This window comes from Brassica oleracea, chromosome C9 (assembly GCF_000695525.1).
Source record: "Brassica oleracea var. oleracea cultivar TO1000 chromosome C9, BOL, whole genome shotgun sequence".
NCBI lineage: Eukaryota > Viridiplantae > Streptophyta > Magnoliopsida > Brassicales > Brassicaceae > Brassica > Brassica oleracea.
Window position 1 is genome coordinate 15,158,476 of NC_027756.1, and position 13,369 is coordinate 15,171,844.

General features: G+C 37.2%; 2 protein-coding genes across 2 annotated transcripts in view; both read left to right on the forward strand.

Annotated features, from left to right (window-relative positions):
* LOC106316847 (E3 ubiquitin-protein ligase UPL1-like) overlaps positions 1-1,508 on the forward strand; it is a gene marked incomplete in the record, with an annotated part of 8,549 nt that extends 7,041 nt beyond the window's left edge. Inside the window, 7 exon segments of the mRNA XM_013754709.1 lie at positions 1-26; positions 113-259; positions 351-431; positions 519-744; positions 833-972; positions 1,068-1,174; positions 1,271-1,508. Of these exon segments, the coding sequence (XP_013610163.1) occupies positions 1-26; positions 113-259; positions 351-431; positions 519-744; positions 833-972; positions 1,068-1,174; positions 1,271-1,373 (830 nt within the window).
* A 5,208-nt stretch (positions 1,509-6,716) lies between these two features.
* Positions 6,717-11,809, forward strand: LOC106319536 (kinesin-related protein 4-like). Its single transcript, XM_013757898.1, has 19 exons — positions 6,717-6,972; positions 7,062-7,223; positions 7,330-7,419; positions 7,504-7,622; positions 7,711-7,824; positions 7,917-7,998; positions 8,080-8,147; positions 8,229-8,288; positions 8,382-8,524; positions 8,601-8,703; positions 8,814-8,894; positions 9,018-9,086; positions 9,155-9,214; positions 9,311-9,463; positions 9,679-9,963; positions 10,241-10,324; positions 10,455-10,613; positions 10,698-10,946; positions 11,257-11,809. The coding sequence occupies exons 2-19, from the start codon at positions 7,070-7,072 to the stop codon at positions 11,662-11,664; spliced, it is 2,481 nt and encodes an 826-aa protein (XP_013613352.1). The 5' UTR covers positions 6,717-6,972; positions 7,062-7,069; the 3' UTR covers positions 11,665-11,809.
* Positions 11,810-13,369: the final 1,560 nt, after the last annotated feature.

Sequence of the window (13,369 nt, forward strand, 5' to 3'; positions counted from 1 at the left end):
CCTACTTCAAATTCGTTGGCCGGGTGGTAAGCTCCTTTTTCTTTTTTTCTTTTTACCTAAGTAAGTAGCTGCGTTAATTCCTTCCTAAATTCTAGCTATCCCGCCTGCACAGGTTGGAAAAGCTCTGTTTGATGGTCAACTACTTGACGTCCATTTCACTCGCTCTTTTTACAAGCATATCTTGGGAGTTAAGGTCACGTACCATGATATTGAAGCTATAGATCCCGATTACTATAAAGCCCTGAAATGGATGCTGGAGGTATATATATACTGTAGATACACCTTTGTTTGTTTGTTTCTTTGGGGTCCAAAGCATTTGTTACTCATCTGTTGTTTTTTCTATAATGCAGAATGATATTAGCGATGTCCTAGATCTCACTTTTAGCGTTGATGCTGATGAGGAAAAGCTAATACTGTATGAAAAAACGGAGGTAACAACTATAACTTGTTCAGCCTTTTTTAACTGTGTCTTTGAAATGAAATTTGTTTGAACGAACATTAAAAAAAAACAATTGCAGGTGACCGACCATGAACTGATCCCTGGAGGGCGGAACATTAAAGTTACTGAGGAGAATAAGCATGAATATGTAGACCTAATCGCCGAGCATCGATTAACCACAGCCATTCGTCCTCAGATAAATGCATTCCTGGAAGGGTTTAGTGAACTTATCCTTAAAGATCTAATATCGATTTTTAACGACAAGGAACTGGAGTTATTAATAAGTGGTCTTCCTGATATCGACTGTAAGTAGTAGTTATATATATCATAATCCTCCTGTGCCAAGAATTTTATTGCCTCTGACCTTTTTTTTGTTGGGTTATTATGTATCAGTGGATAACCTGAGGGCGAATACTGAATATTCTGGGTATAGTCCTGGATCCCCTGTTATCCAGTGGTTCTGGGAGGTTGTTCAGGGATTAAGCAAAGAAGACAAAGCCCGTCTATTGCAGTTTGTGACTGGAACCTCTAAGGTAAAAAAATAAAAAAAAATGTTTGGTTTGTTCCATTAAGATAAGCTGTTTTTTTATAAAATGGGAAACTGACGTTTTGAACTCAACAACACAAGGTACCTCTGGAAGGATTTAGTTCCCTACAAGGAATTTCAGGGGCACAGAAGTTTCAGATCCACAAGGCGTATGGAAGCGCTGATCACTTGCCGTCTGCTCATACCTGGTAAAAAAATCTCAATCCCCTCCAATGAAACTATTCTCTGATGAATGATGGATGACCAAAAATATTAATATATATGCAAAACTGTTTTGTTTGCAGTTTCAATCAGTTAGATCTGCCAGAGTACCCGTCTAAGGAACATCTGCAGGAGAGGCTGCTGCTTGCAATCCATGAAGCAAGTGAAGGATTCGGATTTGGTTAAAACAAAAACCAGCTTCCTTTTTTCTGGCTATTTCATTCTATACATATGCCTTTTGGGCAAAACGAATGATTTTCTGTAATTCCCACTCTCTACTCTAACGTCCGTTTAAAAGAGTATGTTCAATAGTTATTTTTATCCCTTAGTTAGCAGAGAAATTTATATGGAAAGGCACTTCCTAGAATACAAATAACCACTTCTCTAAGGCACTTCCTATAACAGAAATAACCACTTCTCTTTTAGAAAGCACTTCCACCCTTTATTGGATACAAGAAATTCTTTCTATGCTCTTCATTAAGCTAGCTGTTTTGTTTAGTTGACAATCCTTTTTTTTTTTTTTCCCCAAATTGATTAATATTAAAGATGGCCTGAAGCCCCCGAAACTACAATCAACCCTGAAAGCCCAAATTAGGGACCTCGGAAAGACAAAAACAAACAAAAGGCTCAAGCCCAAAAGTCGGAAACCCTAGCGCCGACACCACGTGTCTCGAAACCCTACAATCGAGCACACGTGTAGCGCAGCCGCTTCATCAACTCGACCGCCGGGAGAAAACACGCCGGAATTGGAACGGCATCTCACCGGCCTTACCAAAAGTAAGCAGCTACACCACAAACCATTCATCACCTTCGCTTCTTCTAACCGGAGAGCATCAATCGATTTATCTAAATCGAGATCTCATCCAGAACACAATCAAAGCCACTACACCCAGATCCATCTTCAGTCTGTCGGAGAGCGTCATCAGAACGAGCGAGATCTCATCCGACCACCAAAACTACCGTCTCCATCTCTCAGGAAACCCTGAAACGACTAACACGACTCCCTCAAAGCCACAAACCACCAAACGCCTTCATAACCAAAGGCCACAGATGCCGACGACGCAGAGCTAAAAGAGCCTCCACTCCCGAGAACGAGAGCCGGCGTCAGCGGAGCTGAATAAGCCTCCACTGCCCGGAAACCAAACGAAACAGAGGAGAACTATCCCTCCCTCTCCACAACAATCACTCACAATCACTTCAACACGAAGACAAGAAACGAAAAGAATAAGGACACAGAAGCTCCAGACAGACGGTGGCTATGGAAGCCCCACCGTCAGGCGGAAAAACCAGGTCTCTCTATTCTCTTTGAACTTCAGGATGTTTAGTTGACAATCCAAACATTAGTTGTTTTTTAACACTGAAAATTTCAAGTTCAAAAAGACAACATAGTGTTTCCTCGATGAAATACAATAATCCACCGATAAATCTATATATTATAATAGTTGAGTTTTTCTCACTCCTTAGCGCGCCACGTCAGCATTTTGTGGGCCTCACTTTTAAAAAGTGTGAAAAAATGTCAAATTCATGGCTCAAACCCGGGTTATTGAGATATAAACACCAAGATTTATACCATTAAGTCAAATGATACTTTGTACATTGATGACCGAACCTAATATATATTTATGAAGGTCGAAAGCCCTTGCTTCTACGGCTTCCTCTGAGGGTCGGACCTATAAGTGTATTATGGGTTTCATTTTTAAATGAGATTCATCACGTTATATGAAAAAAGCTCAAGTTTGTAACAATTATAGTTTTCCCATGTTGTAAATTGTTGTCATTTAACATGAGTTTGAGTTTTTTTCATCATTGTCTCAAACAAGTCTGAATTACAGAATTACGCTGTGTGTCTGTTCGTAATCTATTTTTTCACCGGTGAACTCTTCATGTCCCCATCTTAAATCGGTTGATCATAAATGTTTCTGATTTGTATCCCCTCTATAAACTCTATATATATATGCATCTCCACAAAACTCATTGATTCCTCTTAGCTTTAACCATCTTCTAGAAAATGTTTATCTCTGCCTCTCCAGTTCCTTAAACTGGCATCCCGGCGTCCGTCACTCAACCTTCGAGTCTCTCCGTCTTGGTCGTAGTAGCCAGAGCATAGCCTATGGCTTCCTCCGCTTCTGGGATTCCCTGAACTTCAAGAAAGACAGGGAGTTTGTGGGAATCACGGTTCTCTTCCTTAATGAAAAGGTAAGTTAATCTTCGATCTATCACACTTATTTAACATAATTGTTTTAATTGATTTCCTGATTCTTTATTGAATAATATTATTTGCAGATTCTGTGATTCATGGGTTTACTCCCCGTCGGACGGGCTAATCATTACATGCCATATTTGAAAGCAGATTCTATTGTGAAAGTTGATCGTTTTGAGGTTGTTAGGTGCTCAAGCATGTACAAGATAACTAATCATCCATTCTTCATTCGTTTCATCTCAATAACCATTATTGATGACCATTATTGATGAAGTGATCACGGGTGCTCCTGAGATCAATCTCCAGTCAAGATTATACTGTTCGACAATCTCCAAGTGATTACGAACACAAACCTAGAACTCCCAGGTATATTATCATATTGTATCTGGGTTTATATTATGTTTCGATATCATAACTGATATTTAAACTCGCAGATGTGGTTGGGCAAATTCGTTATGTCCAGGGCTCTGACCTCACCAAAGAAACAACCCGAATCGTTATTTGTCTCCTCATTGATCTATAAGAAATAATCAACACATAATTCCCTTTATATTACTATTTATATTGTGCTAACATCAATTATAAAAAATATTTCCTACCCAAGATTTGTGGTCGTCTATTTATCTCCCTTAATTATCAATCTAATTATACACAAATCCTTATTTTACAACTTAAAAGAAACCACAATAACCCAAACAATCAAACACCAAAAACTAGAATCCCAAAAAAGACGAATCATTAATGACCACCTCTCTTTTTGTCTAATCTTACAAATAAACTTCAAAACAAATATATCAAACCAATCAACTCAACTAAAATTCAACGACACATACATTGGCCAGCTAAACAAATACAAACTACACAGCCAGCTATTTAACAATTTACAAACTTATTTCGCAGATGCTTACGAAGAAGACGAAGACGATAACCAAGATTAGTGAAATTACCTAAACAAAATAACAGAGTAAGTTACAAACTCTGATAAATACAACTAACAATGATTTTTGTTTACATATTACCCATCAAATAAAAAAGAAACAAACACAACCACACCAGGAGATACAAAAGACAATCCCAACAGACACAAAGGCGACAACAACATCTCCACCTGCTCACTCCTCTTGTCTTATGAAAATAGTTTACATGCTCAATGTCAACAGACCAATACTATTGTCTTCTTATGAAAAATACATATATTCGTTTAAAAGCCATTAAGGCCCAAATATTAATTATCACTCATTTTATAGTTATTTCTACAAGTCTTCATGTATTTGTTTTAAAGGTCCAGTAAAAGCAACAAGTTTAAAAATAAAAATAAAACATATAACCAACATAATAAGAATAAAAAAAATTATTACTTAATACACACAACTTACACAACTAAACTGGAGAAAAAATATTCAGAAACAAAATGTACTCTCAACAACCTTAATATAATTTATGTAATCTCAACAATACAAGTAACAAATTAAAAAGACAAACAAACAATAAGTCTCAGTGACACAGCAAGCAACACCACGAACTATATCAATCACATTACTAACACAGTTTAGTTCTTCATGAGTGGAGAACAATGCATACACAGTTCATCATCACAACTATAATCCTATAACAATAAAAAAAACTTGAAAAACAATGATCAACCCACAACGCAAAATTCACGGCTACAATAACCCTAAAAAATGTTGAGATGAAACAAGAACTCTGTCCACAACCCCGCACTTGCGCGGAGGCATTGTCCCTAGTGATATAAACAACTCAAATAAGCATCCCAGATAAAAATTGCAAGAAAAAAACTGAGTGGTCGAAATCAACACACTGATTAAATGTGACCAAGAAGATATGCAGCAGAGATTCAAACACCCACTTTTTTACTCAGGAAAAGTGGTGCCAAGATGGACCCCAAGAAGCAATAGACCCCAAGAAGAAATGGACGAGGCCAACACATACCTCCCACAGCTACTACATATGACTGAAACTGATGATCTGGTGATACTTTTTGCAATATCATGACCACCTTGAACGGAAACAGAGCATCTTCGAACCAACAAATAGAAAATGATACAATCTCGAACCAAAAACGAAAAATGAAACGGGATACAACCTAAATTTGTTCAGATATTAATGATATCATTTAACCAACTTTTGCTTAGGTAATCTAATTGGATGGCAATTTTTTTTCTTTACTCTAACTAGGTCTAAAAAGTAATTATATAATCAAGTAATACAAGTTGCCGAAGAACCACACAAAAAAATTTATATTAATTAATTGTGGAGAACTATAAAATGTTTGAATTCTTTAATTTTTTAAACAATTATGTATTTATAAACTATAGAAAATAAAATGTTTGAATTCTTTATGCATTATCAACATTGTGCAAGGGCTCCTAGCTTTTAACTGAACAAAAAAAACGGACAAACAACTTTCCTTTGTTCCTTGGGTGGAAAATTTGGAAAATGAGTAAAAAGCAATGCAGCTTGCTTGGATCAGAAGGTGTGGACAGAGGCAGTAACTCAAAATAACCAGCAAATCATAGCTGCTCATGCCTACAAACCAATTCCATCCATGAGGTATTACTCCCTGGTACTTTGGAATAGTCTTGTGGATACTTCCTGGAAAAGACCAACTGATATGTGTGGCATTGGATGGTCCTTATTCAGTAAAGAAGACATTTCTCATATCTAAGGAAACTATGCATTCAGTCCTATAAACTCACCATTGATAGCAAACCACAACTCTTTTATCAGCAGTTCAACAGTTGATCAGTTATCCTACAAGAAGAGTGCTTTTCTTAGGAAATTGTGAAATATTAATGAAAAAGTTGCAGCAATCAGCAGCAGAAGGCAAGAAGCTCGATATAATTGAGGCAACACCTGTACTTCAGGACATCTACGAGCTATCAAAGGATAATAATTTCACGTTCTCTTATATAAGCAGAAATTGTACTCGATATGTAGATCAACTTGCTAAGAAGGCCATGATTAGTCATCAGAATTATGTAATATCCCGAGTGTTTTAAACAATCTTCTTGTACTTACCTATTAATGGAAGAAAAAGTTGAAAAAGGATTTGTTATTGTCCATGTTTATATATTATTATTTAAACAGATCCTACATAATGTTATTCAGACTTATTCTTTGAAAAAGGGGGAAAATAATTAAAACTAAAATGGCACGTAATTTCTGGTTAAGCCCCATAACCACTCCGGCACGGCAAAATGCTGTCTGTGACTTGTGACGGTCTCTCACTATACAATTAATTTAAGCCCAAACTCTAATATATGGGTTGCATTAAGCACAATCTCTCTCTCTCTCTCTCTCTCTCTCTCCCTTTTTCTGGGGTTTTCTTCTCTCCTTCTACTGCGTTCGTTTTCGTCTTTTTTTTACAAAAGAAGTTCAGAATCAGTTTTGGTTCTGTTTTTTATTTGGTTTTGATTTGATAGCATGGTTAGACCCAAAAATGATCAGATGAATTTTATTCGCTGTGTCTAGATTGATATATATAGAGCATGTAATATTTTTTTTTTAATGAAAATTGATCGAATATAAAAATACTCAAAAAGAAGATATTGTTACCAAAAAAGGGTGAGGGTATTATAGTAATTTGAATTGCATTCAAATGATTAAAGGATCTTGGTTTGGGGATTCAAATTCAAACGGCATTTTCGTATTAGGTAACAAGATGGAGAAGATCTGTGTAGCAGTCAGGGTGAGGCCGCCGACGCCGGAATCATCATCATCGGAGAACGGATCTTCTCTCTGGAAAGTCGAAGACAATCGCATCTCTCTTCACAAGTCACTCGACACCCCAATCTCAACCGCTTATTACGCTTTCGGTACCAAATCTTTCTCAATCCATTTATTCTGGGTTTCCATTTCTACGTATCTGGGTACCTTCAAAATCTCATATTTATAATCTCTGTGGTGTTTGTTCTTTTGCAGACCATGTGTTCGACGAAATGTCTACGAACGCATGCGTCTACGAACTTCTTACCAAGGATATCATTCATGCCGCCGTCGAGGGTTTTAACGGTATTCAGATCTGATCCTAACCTTAATAACAAAAAGCGCGAGGTTAATTTTTAGTTCACTTTCTTGATGTATGGTTTTGTTCAGGTACTGCGTTTGCTTATGGGCAAACTAGTAGTGGAAAGACGTTTACAATGACGGGTTCTGAGACTGATCCAGGGATTATTCGAAGATCTGTCAGAGATGTGTTTGATAGAATACAAATGGTAGGTCTTAGATCAATTGAATGATTCGGTGAGGTTTTATAACTAAAGAGTTCAGTTTTTAATTTGTGTGTGTGTTGATGATCTTTAGATATCGGACCGTGAGTTTCTCATCCGGGTTTCGTACATGGAGATTTATAATGAAGAAATTAATGATCTTTTAGCTGTTGAGAACCAGAGACTGCAAATTCATGAACATTTGGAGGTTGGTTTGATGGAACGTCTACACAAGTGATGTTACATCATTTAGTTTTGCTCAAGTGTTACTAAACCGGTTTGCTTGTCTTTGATGTGCAGCGTGGAGTGTTTGTTGCTGGTCTTAAGGAAGAGATTGTTAGTGACGCTGAACAGATTCTAAAGCTTTTAGACTCTGGAGAAGGTTTTTAAGCCAAAGCTAAGCTAAGAAGTATTTTGATTATGCATAATAATGTGTATTGACATGGTCTTCTTTAATTAACAGTTAATAGGCACTTTGGCGAGACAAACATGAACGTTCATAGTAGCAGGTCCCATACCATCTTCAGAATGGTAAGGGTTTTCAAATCTATGTACGGAAACTTCTACTGTTTTGTAAGTGATTATTCTGATCTGATCTCTCTGGTGGGATAGGTGATTGAGAGCAGGGGAAAAGAAAACTCTTCTACGGATGCTATCCGTGTCTCAGTCTTGGTGAGTGATAATTTTACCATCTTCCAAAAGTTTCTTGTGGAGGCTACATTTAAATGATAATTCTCTTACTGGTGTTCTTTTAATGGAATCTAGAATTTGGTTGACCTGGCTGGATCTGAGCGTATTGCTAAAACCGGTGCTGGTGGAGTGCGCTTGACAGAAGGGAAGTACATTAATAAGAGCTTAATGATTCTTGGTAATGTTATCAATAAGCTAAGTGAAAGTTCAAAGCTAAGGTACTTTCTTACCCTTTCATTTAGCTACACGTACCAACGATACAGCTCAGCTCATTTCTTACATTCTTGATTATAGGGCACATATTCCTTACCGAGACAGTAAGCTAACTAGAATTCTTCAGCCTGCACTTGGTGGTAATGCCAAGACTTGCATTATATGCACTATCGCACCAGAAGAGGTAAAAGAAGTTTTCTTTTTGTCAGGTTTTGCATTTTCCTGGCTTTTGTTAATCATGCACACGAAAGATTAGTCAATTAATGAGTAATAGTTGAATGCTCATGTGTGTAGCATCATATTGAGGAATCAAAAGGAACTCTCCAATTTGCAAGCAGAGCCAAACGCATCACCAACTGTGCTCAAATCAATGAGGTCAGCATGTCAATGAGCGCAAGATTCTTGGGAGAGATTTAACTCACTTTCTTCTTTGTGTCCTGTTGATTTGTTTTTCTTCTTCTTCTTTATTGAATATCTGACAGTGTTTCAATGCTTCAGATCTTGACTGATGCTGCTTTGTTGAAACGCCAAAAATTAGAGATAGAAGAACTAAGGATGAAGCTTCAGGTATAGTCAACATTTATTTCAAATACATCTAGGCATGGGGACGACACTAACATTACTAAATTTTGTAGGGATCCCATGCTGAGGTGTTGGAACAAGAGATATTAAAGTTAAGCAATCAGATGCTTAAGGTAGTTTTTTTTTGCATTTTTCTCTTGTGTATGTATTCTATAGAACATTGAGCAGACACAGTATACTAAACATCTACCCTTTTGTTTGATTTCCAGTATGAGTTAGAATGTGAAAGGCTAAAAACACAACTGGAAGAAGAGAGAGGAAAACAGAAGGAGCAGGAGCAATGCATCAAGGAGCAACAGTTAAAAATTGAGTACTTAAACAATCTTGTCACTAATTCAGACTTTAAGAAGAACCAGTCAGAGGTACATATGCATTCATTGGCTCAGATAGATTTTCTGAATAATGCCTCAACCATAACACCCAGACATTTTTTTCTGAGAAACAGGCTTTAATTTGCAAACTCCTAACTTCTTATTGATTTTGTTAGAGAAGTTAATTATTGCTTTTATGCTAATGTGTTGGACTCATGTAGTTTGGTTATGTAAAGCTTTTGTTAATGTAACATCTCTACTGGCAGGACTTTATTAGTTTAAGAAGGACTCAAGTTGGGCGATGCAATGTCAATGATAGCAGCGGTTTTCCTGGGACTCCTTGCTTCGAATCAGCTGAACCTTCCTTTGTGGTTGCTCGGTCGAAGTACTCAGGACTATCTGATTTTAGTCCAATGGTTGATTCACTGGGGGACGTGGCCGATGAAGACACTTGGACAAAACTAAACAAGGGTTTTGTCCCAGACCTTGATCAACTCCAGTTTACACCTGCAATTAAAAGGCAACCCACTCCATTAATTGCTGCAACCACGGTTAGTAGATACAAATACTTGACCCATGTTATCTTCCAATAGTAACAGAGTTGCAATGAATAGAGACACGTGGATGCATATGGTCTCTTTATTCGCTCCCCTTTTCATATCAGCATGCACACAAACACTCTGGTGCATCAATACAGGCTGGTATCTAGCTCATGTATACTGAGAATTACTAAATTTTGAAACTTCATATAGATGAATACCGAATACGCATACATTATCCCAAACACGTTCCTAAGCTGGCCATAATTTTTCGTTAACTTTGTTTTAGGAGTGCTCGCGTGAAAATCAGAAAGTGGTGGAAGATCTCAAAAGTCAGATTGAGTTGCTGACCAGTGAAAAGGACAGCCTGCAGGTTAGACATATTGGCTTTATTGGTTGTTCAAGTGAATATGCTTTAGCCTTTAGCCATAAAATGAATATTCTGTTAAAAATTAAATGAATGATACCAGCTGATTGTTTATGCATCAACTATGCATTCTCAGGTAAAATTCAGCGAACAAGTAGTACTGAACAACAAACTTTTGGGAGAGATATCTGAGCTCAAAGAAGGAACGCTTCACATGAAAGAAATTCCAAAACTGTTATCTGAGTCGGTTGCTAATTGCAAGGATGTATACAAGGACGTGATAGTCACAATGAAGGTGAACAGCTTACCTTTTCTTATGTGAATGATCAATACTAAAAGGAAAATTGAGTTTAAAGTCTTTTGTCTTGCATTTTGTCAGACCTTAATGGCTGAGAAAGAATCTCCGACAGCAAAGCTATTCTTTGGTGTAACTGGAATCACAACAAGCCTTCTTTCAACTCTAGAATCACAATTCTCAATGATAATAAATGGTCAGAAAGCGGGTAGCATCATAGATCATCCTTTATATGATCAATGGGAAACACTTCGTGTTAGTCTGAAGAACACAGCCTCAAGCCTGCTGTTAGACGCACAAGCAAAAGATGAAATTCTTAACTCCCACGACAAGGTAGATTCCTTGTCACAATCATCAAGATACGGATCAATTTTGCTTATTGTTTCTTTCGTTTTGCTTTTATACTTTTGTCTCTCTTGTTAGGACTTAGTCCAGTGAAACCTCTGCGTACATTTCTTAAGGGTTTGGATCATAACTTATATATTTTCCTGTTTCTTGTACATTTACATCTCATTGGAGCTTCACTTGAATCTCTGTATACCAATGTTTCAATGGGAAAAGCAGGAACTGATTCTTTTTAGTTGATTAGATCTTGTGGTCAGATTACTATATCTAAGACAGGTTTTGAATGTGAATTTTTAAGGGACAAGAAACGGGTGCAATGGAGGAGAAGCTGAAGTCTGAGCTCAGTATAGTCAAGGAAAGATATAACGAGCTGGAGAAAGAGTTGTCTTTGGATAAACTGCTTCTAAAAGCTTCAAGAGAGAGCCATGAGAGGCTGGAAAAGGAAGTACAATTCCTGAAGGAAGAAAGAGATTCATTAGATGTAGCAGTCTCTCAATCAACTCAGAGGTTGAAAGTGATTGCATCTGATAAAGAGAATGCTTTGAAAGATCTTAATGTGGAAGTGAAGAGAAGGAAAGAGATGGAGGAAGAGATTAAGCAAATCAGCTTTGCCTTCTCTAGCAGGCAGAAGTCTCTTATGTCTTTTCACAATGAAATCAAATCCAAAATGCAGAAACTAACAACGCAGAATCCGAAATTGAAGTAGCAGAAACAGCTGTTTGTGTTAAAGTTTATGCCATTGTTACAACTAGCTCATGTGTTATTTATGTAACAACTCATTACTGGTACTCCAATATTATCTAAAACGAAAGTTCGACTTTGATAGTACTATAATGAAACATTTAAAACGATAGTCGATTGTTCAACACGGAAAACATGAATCAATTTTTTCTTTTACATGTTTTTTTCTTTAATTCGGTAGCATTTTTTTTTTTAAACTAGGAGTACTGTAATTGGAGTCGCGGCAATAATAATCCACGAGTACGGTTTCAACATATCTTTGTCTGTGACATTTATATGCCAAGGGTTTGCGGAGACCATTGGTACGTTTGCCTTTGTCCTAAACTGGTTCCTAAGAGGTGTGACTACGAATATCGGCATGGTGAAAAGTTTCAGAACTAGGAGTACTGTAATTGGAGTCGCGGCAATGATAATCCCATGGTATATCGGAAAACTAGTCTATATCTACAGAGAGAAATCTAGTGACCTAACGATGACGAATATGGAATATTCTGTAATTATATTACCCACGAGTATGGCTCCCTTCACTTGCATCAACATGCTCCTTTCAGACCTTAAGGTAGTTCAAGTTTCTTCAAAAAAAAAAATAGCATATTTTCTTTAATATATTTTCTCTTTTTTGGTCAACAATATATTTTCTTTTAAAATCACTAATTTAAACGATGAAAAAAAAACACTTATTCTTTTTTTTTTCCACGAAATTTTGATTTTATTAATGATCAAAATAATCAATTGTTAAAGCATCCCTTATTACATTCGGAACAAAGGTATGCTATATGTATTCTTCTTGGCCTGATATTTGTTGTTTAGCCAGCAAGTCAGCACATGAGTTAGATCCTCGGTTTGTCCAAGCGTGTTGTATGGTCTCGAACCTTTGTTCCCATTTCCATATATCGCGTAGCCAGTTTAAGACGTCAATATTTCTCGTTTTTCTTGTAACCAGATTGATGACATTTGTATTATCTCCTTCAAAGATAACTTTTGTGTGTCCTTGGCTCCAACAAACCATCATAGCACCAAGTAAATATTGTAGTTCACTTTCCAGGGCATTATGTGGTTTTCTTGTCTTGAATTGCCCCGCTCCCTTAAAGAGACCCATGCTATCTCTAACCAGCCATCCAGCTTGTACTGGTGTGTTTATGTTGTACAATGATCCATCATAATTGCACTTAACCAATCCCGGATCAGGTCTCGTCCAGTTATTTCGTTGGTGAGTTGATGTCCTTTGCGGTTATCCTATCTGATCTGCATCAAGATATTGTTGTGCTTTTAGCCATTCTTTTGTATCATAGTATGCGGCTTGAAGAGAATGTCGCAAATGAGTTAACTTCTGTTGGAACACCGTTTTGTTTCTACATTTCCATATGCACCAGAGTATCCACCAAGGTAATTGTTTGAGTTGGTTTGGTATTGTAGAGTCTTGATGGAGTAGGAGTCCTAATTTATTTTCTTGCGTGCCTTGCGACTGAAGCGAACCACTGTTTGAATAACCCGATGCTCTCCAGATGTTTTGAGCATAGCTACAATCGAAGAAAAGATGTTCCGCTGTTTCTTCCTGATCGCAGTAAGGGCATTTCACAGAACTTGTTACATGGCACCGTTGAAGATTCCTCCCAAGAGGTAGGGATAAAGTGATCATCTTCCAAAGGAAATGTTTTATTTTTGGTGCC

Coding starts and splice junctions, on each gene's coding strand:
- LOC106319536 (XM_013757898.1), top strand. CDS start 7,070: ATGGAGAAGATCTGTGTAGCAGTCAGGGTGAGGCCGCCGACGCCGGAA. Junction 7,420..7,503: donor CGCCGTCGAGGGTTTTAACG/GTATTCAGATCT, acceptor GGTTTTGTTCAG/GTACTGCGTTTGCTTATGGG. Junction 8,148..8,228: donor CCCATACCATCTTCAGAATG/GTAAGGGTTTTC, acceptor CTGGTGGGATAG/GTGATTGAGAGCAGGGGAAA.